Raw genomic sequence first — 7,569 nt, forward strand, 5'->3', positions numbered from 1 at the left:
GTCCTGCCTTCTGGTGCTTTGGAAAATTACGTTCAAACCCCCCCCCCCTCTTCTTTGGCATAACCCCTCAAATACTGGACTACTGCTCTCATAACAAGTCAAAAGCGAGGAACGAAATTAATCGCAGGTCTCCCCCCTCGCCCCCAGCCTGCGGGAAGGAGCCCGTGTGCACGCTGCGTCACGTGAATCGAGGAGAAGCGGGCGCTAGGACTCCGGAGCTGTCTCCGCCCAGACTCCGCCTTCAGCAAACCTCCGGCCTGAGCTGGCGAGATCGAGTGGTCGGTGGCGGCTGCGCACGTCCTTCTGGATCGCTCAGCCGCTTTATAAAAGGGGCGCGAATCTCTTTGTCCTGCAGAGCTCGGTTCCTGCTTCAACAGTGTTTGAACGGAACCGGTTCCACCGCCTTTTCTTTTTTTTCCCCGCCTTGGATCGCCTCTTTCCTCCTTCCTCGAGTTGAAAACAGACGAGGGAGCGACTCGCTGCTTGCCGATCCTCCACCTCCAGCAGGATCTCTTTGAGCCGGACGCCGCTGTCTCTTCCAGCCCACCGCAGAAATGGACTCCCAGATCCGCCAGAACTACCACCGCGATTGCGAAGCTGCCATCAACCGCATGGTCAACATGGAGCTGTACGCCAGCTACGTTTACCTCTCCATGGTGGGTATGGAGCAGGGAGACGAAGGCACCTGGCACTTTGGGTAGAGACACTTTGGTCTAGTGGTTAACCAGGAACCTGAGTTCTAGTCCTGCTTTAGGCAGGCAAGTCAGCTGGGAGACTTCGGGCCAGTGACTTTTTCTTTGACCTACCTCACAGGGTTGCTCCGCTTATTTATAAAAATAAAGGGGGATCTAGGGAGGCAGCCTGCCTCGGCACCCCGCCATCTCCAGCCAGCCTCCCCAGACTAGCTTAGGATGATGGGAGTTTATCCCCTTCCCCATCTGGAAGTCTGTGGGAGGCTGATAAAGAGAGGCGTTGTCGTCGGCTAGTGCAGTAATCCGCTTTCTTGGCTAAGTAACCTAAGGCGGCTTTCTTTCCCGAAGCAACTTTTTCTCTAGGAGAACTATAAGAGGAATTGTTCTCTAGGAAGAGAAATGGTGGTGACCGGGAAGGCTCAAGAGTGGTGAGAAGAGGTAAACAGCACAGCGGCTCAGTCCAGCTGCTGCCTTTTGCACATGCACGTGCCCTTTAGACTAGCCCCAGGCGCTCTGGAAAGCGGAGGGAAGGCACAACCAGCTTCCTTACTCACGTGTAGAGCTTTCTCTTAAAGGGTAGGAATTTCAATCCAGGCGGTATCTGTCAACCTTGCCAATTTTAAGAGGTGTGGACTTCAACTCCCAGAATTCTCCAGCCAGCAGTGAAGTCCACACATCTTAAAATTGCCATGGTTGTAGGCCAGTCTTTCCCAATCTTTTAACAACTTTTAAGATCTGTGGGCTGAGGAATTCTGGGAGTTGAAGCCCAACTTCTCTAAAAGTTGCCAAGGTTGAGAAGCACCGATCTAGACCCACAACACTCAAACTATGCTGCCTGGAACCCCAGAGTCTGCGAGAATCGAGCGGTTCAACGTGACAGTTTATTGTCATCGTAAAATGTCTCCATTCCTTCATTTAACTTTGAGGAAATGTTCTTCAGGTATGTCAAATTTGAAGAACATCAGTTAGATCAGGGGTAGCAAACTTGGCTCTTTTATGACTCGTGGACTTCAACTCCCAGAATTCCTGAGCCAGCATAGCTGGCTCAGGAATTCTGGAAGTTGAAGTCCACGAGTCATAAAAGAGCCAAGGTTGCCTACCCCTGGTTTAGACCATCTCCATGTTGGCTGGGGAGTTCTAGGAGATCTACACATCTAAACGTTGCCAAGTTTGACTATAAATTTAGCATGCTGCTGCTACTCTTCTTGTTGCTGTCCTGCTGCCTTTTTTCATTTTATCCAAGGAACCTTATGTATTCTCTTGGGTGGATTTACACCAGAAATAGAGATAAGCCTACTGGAACACAAATATAAATTTCTGTTTCTTTCTGCAGGCTTCGTATTTTGACCGGGACGATGTTGCTCTTGCGAACGTCTCCAGCTTCTTTCGGTCTCAGTCACATGAGGAAAGGGAGCATGCTGACAAGTTGCTGAAGTTTCAGAGCCAGCGTGGTGGTCGGGTCCTCCTACAAGATATTAAGGTATAATAAGTGTGGCTCAAACCTCTGCTTCTCTAATAAGAGATATTGAGAAAACTGTTTTCTTCAATCTGGGTGTCCTCCAGATGTTTTAGGCCTAAAAATCCTATCACTCGATGAAATACAGCAAGAAAAACATTAGGGCAAGTTTAGGCTTGGAAGAATATCCCAGAAATGGCAACACTGTCCAGGTGCTGAGAGATTAGGAAAAAGTGCTTCAAAGAGACTCCACCTTAATTAACTCATGAGAAGCATGGCTGACAAATTCCTCTTATATTTTTCAAACATTTGGTACAATTAATTCTTGACTTAGGATCACAATTGAGCCCAAAATTTCTGTTGCTAAGTGAGACAGTTTAAAATGGCCCATTTCACAACTTTTTTTGCCACAGTTGTTAAGTGAATCACTCAGTTGTCCCAAAAGTGTTTTTGCAAGAGGCAAATGGACTTTCTTGGCTTTTTTTTCCTCATCCAAGACGCTTCTTCAGCTCTGACTGGATGGTGGGGAATAGAAGGATCATCACCATCCAGTCAGAGCTGAAGAAGCTTCTAGGATGAGAAGCGAAACTTCTTCAAAAAAAAAAAAAAAGTCCAGTGGCCTCTTGAAAAAGCACCTTTGGGACAACCATGACCTGATGACTGAGAATCTCCATAGACAATCACTGCAGTTGTTAATTTAGTAACATGGTAATTAGGTGAATCTGGCTTTCCAATTGACTTTGCTTGTCAGAAGGTTGCAAAAGTGATCTCATGACTACAACCATCATGAGTCGGTTGCCGAGCATCTGAATTTTGTTCATGCAACCATGGGGATGCTGAAATGGTCATAAATGTGAAAAATAGTCAAAAGTCTCTTTTTCCAATGCCGATGTAACTTCAAATGGTCACTAAATGAACTGTTGTAAGTTGAGGACTGCCTGTATTTACCCTACCTTAACATTAATATCCCTTTCTGAATTTAGTGTCATTATTGAATTGCTTGGTCTTGCCAGCTAATTTAAGCCTACCAGGGGTTCTCAACCTTGGCAACTTTAAGACTTATGGACTTCAACTCCCTGGCTGAGGAATTCTGGGAGTTGAAGTCCACAAGTCTTAAAGTTGCCAAGGTTGAGAACCCCTGCATAGACCCTATTGAGTGTGGCTCTGTAGAGTTTGATGGAACTAGTCGCAGCAAATTTGGAAGGCACCAATTTGGGGAAGGGGGTGTTATGGAATGCCTATAACAAGATTGGCGGGCCTCCCTGAGTCTGCATTTACATATCACACCGAGCCATAATGGCTGTATTTATATAATGCAATCATCCATGAATCACTTAACTGTGGTGATTCAGTTAACTACTACTGATATCCTCAATGCCCAGAATCATTAGGCAGTCTCACAGACTTCTAAATTTAATAAACATACTTGACCATAAACTGACTATGCTGTTTGGGCTTGACCAGGTCCTGCATTAATGTGCATTTAGCTAGTCGTGCAAATTCAGCCATTGCAGGGGTTAGCTAAGTATTATTTATTTGTATCCTGCCTTTATTATTTTTACAAATAACTCAAGGTGCTGAACATAGCCAGCACACTTTCCTCCTATTTTCCCCGCAACAAGAACCTTGTGAGGTGTGTAGAGTAGAGAGAGTGACTGGCCAAAGTCACCCAGCTGGTTTTCATGGCTAAGGCAGGATTTGAAACTATGCAACTTTAGCATGTTAACTCTGACCTAGCATGATAGATAAATAGCAGCCCTTTGCCAGCCAGCTCCCCCCCCCCCCATTAGCCTTGCCAAAGTTTTGATTTTGGGATAAAATGTACCCGGTCTTAAAAAGAGCAGCCACAAGATCTAAACAAGCTGCTTTCCCTCCACAGAAGCCTGAGAAAGATTCCTGGGTGAGCACCCTGAATGCCATGGAAGCAGCACTCCAACTGGAAAAGAGTGTCAACCAGGCCCTTCTGGATTTGCATCGTTTGGCGAGTGACCAGGGAGACCCACATGTGAGTCTTGGGATTGGGGATATGATCAGGATTCTTCCCCCTGACCCCAAAATTCCCACCGGGGGCCGATTGCTCATGTCACCAATCTAAGTTACTATAGATTCCTTTCCACCAAAAAAAAAAAAAAAAAAAAAATTGGCTGAAATGCTCTTTTACTTCATGCAAGGAAAAAATATGACAGCCAGTGTAATAATGTAGCTGTGTGATGGCAGTGGAGATAAGAGAGCAAATTAGCAATAAAACTCCATTAAGTGATTTAATGGTGATCCACAAAGGTGCCTTTGAAGCAATAAACTTGAGACTTGCAACCTGAGCCAATTTGAGTCCTATGCTAGAATAACATGGGCTTTTTTAGAAGTAAACTGTCAAAGTTAAGGAACGAATGTGTGGTTAGAATGATGCTGACTTGGATTCTTACCCTAGATTGGGGTTTTCCAACCGTGGCAACTTAAAGATGAGTGGAGTTCAACTTCCAGAATTCCCCAGACAGAACTGAAGTCCACATGTCTTAAAGTTGCGAAGGTTGGAAAACCCTGCCTAGACAATGAGTCTGCAAGCAGTGTATAACTCTTATCCTTTGTGTCTCTTTCCAGCTTTGTGACTTCTTGGAATCTCATTATCTCGATGAGCAAGTCAAAGCTATCAAAGTCCTGGGCGACTACATTACCAATCTCCGGCGCTTGGGTACAACCCAGGGAGGGCTTGGAGAATATCTCTTTGACAAGCACACCCTAGGAGAGAGCAACAGCAGTTGATTTCACTTTCTCCCCAATTCCTGGGAGTTACTTCCCATGAACCCACAAAAAACAGCCCATGTCCATCACTTTTGCTGTGCCCCAGTCAAGGAGGGCTCCTACCTGCCATCTCTCATTGGCATGCTTCCAATAAACAAGGGTTCACCTGTTTTACATTTGTGTCTCTGTGTTTATATCTGTACATAAAAAGCTGGCTGGGTGACTCTGGGGCAGCCACTCTCTCAGCCCAACCCACCTCACAGGACTGTTGTGGGGAAAATGGAGAAATTTTAGGTATATTTGCCACCTTGAGTTACATATAAAGAAATAAAGGCAGGGAAAAAATCTAATAAATAGATAAGTAAACCAAAGCATGTGTTATTTTCTGTAGATGGAGTTTCGTGAAGGTTGGCCTCCAGCAACAATGAAGTTGTGTTGCTTGAAATCTTTATGAGTTAAAATGCTGCTTATAACCTGCTTCTTCAAAATGAAGGATGGGATTTTTTAGATGGCAGGCAGGGACTTTGTTTCTGAACAATGGAATGTGTTTGCATAGTAGCTTAATTTACTGTATATTGCAGGTGTTAGGTAACAAATCCTATTTTCTAATTCTTTGGGCTAAACTATAAATACATAATGTATGTCTTTGTACTGGATAATATACTTTAGTGGGAGAAAGAAGGAAAACAAATGTATATAAATCAGATGGTGTAATGTTACCTGCAACATTCCTAATGCTGTTCAAATTCTGTTGTCACGAAGTTTGCTCCACACAATACCATCACAAGTCGATATAAAGACTGCCCAGAAACAAAACATCATATGACCCAATATGCAAATTAAACAAAGTGGAAGATACCAAACTTCTCATGCTATTTTGCTGTTCTGTGACTGCCTCGCCCCCTCCTCCCATTCTGTTAAAGAATATAGAAATTCCTAGGACAGCTTGTGTGCCTTTGCTGTGAAAACCACCACCCACTTTCTGTACATGTAGACTAAACTTCAACTTAATGGGATAGATTTAATAACTGGCCTTGAACAAAGGGCTTCTTTAAATTCTCTATAGGGCTCTAACGATGTTCTTGATTGTAGCTTAATTACTGAAATATTGTAAGAATTGTGAACAAAAGAAAAGGAATGAACACCATCAGTACAGCACGTTAAGACTTTATTATAAATGAAAGTAAACTTTCATTTGCTTTCTGGAAGTTTGGTAATTTAAGAGGGGAGAATAAATTTTATGTAGCACTGATCAAATTTAATGAAATGTTTAACTGTATAGAGAAGGACAATTTTCTCTTATTAAAACATCATCCCTGAAACTAATGGGCAGTAAGTATAGGATCAAAAACATCTCCAAACAATGCACAAATAATTTATCTAGTTATTACCTTTCACAGTTACACAAGGCCTTAAACTAGAAAAGTTAATGAATAATGAGCATATTATTGATTAATAGGCTGAGTACCACATCCACACACACAGGCAATGTAATGGAATACCCCAGACTGAAGACAAACTGCAAGGAAGGCTATTTATTATTTATTTCATTAGACCTATCTAGGCTTTCTATTCAAAAATTAATACTGGACGGTTTTCATATTCTGCTTTTGCTGATCCAGATAAAGCTGGCTGCAGTCAGAGATAATATGCTGGACTAGATACGTGGGTATGAAGCTCTACCTTGTAGGTTAGTTCTCTTGTTACTTTCTAGCCAAAGCACACTCAGTTTCAGAATACTCCATTGTTTCCTCCTCCTTGTATGGTCCCTTTCATAGATACACATTGTAAGATGTTCAGACCTTAAGTGGGTGGGTTTTGGTCCTGCTAGTTATATTTTTTAATAAATACAGATACTTTTGTACTTAAACCACTCTTTCAGTTCCTGAAAATCACTCACTTCCTTCTTATGTACTTTTATGTACAAATGTGCCATTTTGTCTATTTAAGGTTCCCTATTCACCCTGCAGTTGGAAAAGATTGAAGACAAAAGGAGAAGGGGACAGCAGAGGATGAGATGGTTAGATAGGGTCATTCACACAGAGGGTCTGAGTTTGGGCAAACTGACAGACAGTGAAGGATGGGGACAGGGGGGCTGGCGTTCTATGGTCCATGGGGTTGTGAAGAGTTGGACATATCTTAGCAACTGAACAACCATAAAATTCACTCCTGAATCTCTGGAAATGAAAGGAAACTTTTTAGACCTTGTTTGCTGGATCAAATGTCATTTTGGAGTTATTTCACCCTCATTTATGGTTCTCTATCTTGACATGGCTTGGTTGCACAATGGCTGCTAATCTAACTGGATTTCAAATAATAAATGATGTTTTTAGAAGGCTTCTTATGCTCAGGAAGAAAGTTTTAAATTATGTCCCATAGAAAAATGTGAAACAAGCAAAAGGCATGAAAAAAACAACAAACTGCATGAACTTAACAAAAGACATTGCATTGAATAATTTCAGCTATGTCAGTGCCAAACTTATCTCTCATCCCTAGTCAGCATGGCTGTAAGCCAAAAACAATGGATGCTCAACTCAATCTCTGGAAGACCATAATTAATTACTGAAAAAAATCAATTCTATTGGTTTGCTTGGGCTTTGGAACTTCCTAAAGTAGTGTTTTTCAACCTTGGCTACTTTAAGATGTGTGGGCTTCAATTCCCAGAATTCCCCAGCATGGAGG

The 7,569-nt window shown here is 42.8% G+C and overlaps 1 protein-coding gene across 1 annotated transcript; it reads left to right on the forward strand.

Moving 5' to 3' along the window:
- The first annotated feature begins 260 nt into the window (after nucleotides 1–260).
- On the forward strand, nucleotides 261–5,063 carry LOC120304540 (ferritin, higher subunit-like). Its single transcript, XM_039335260.1, has 4 exons — nucleotides 261–656; nucleotides 2,026–2,172; nucleotides 4,028–4,153; nucleotides 4,747–5,063. The coding sequence occupies exons 1-4, from the start codon at nucleotides 555–557 to the stop codon at nucleotides 4,906–4,908; spliced, it is 537 nt and encodes a 178-aa protein (XP_039191194.1). The 5' UTR covers nucleotides 261–554; the 3' UTR covers nucleotides 4,909–5,063.
- The last annotated feature ends 2,506 nt before the right edge of the window (nucleotides 5,064–7,569 follow it).

Source organism: Crotalus tigris, unplaced genomic scaffold (assembly GCF_016545835.1).
Source record: "Crotalus tigris isolate CLP2741 ecotype Arizona unplaced genomic scaffold, ASM1654583v1 scf7180000017639.5415321, whole genome shotgun sequence".
In the NCBI taxonomy this organism is placed as follows: Eukaryota; Metazoa; Chordata; class Lepidosauria; order Squamata; family Viperidae; genus Crotalus; species Crotalus tigris.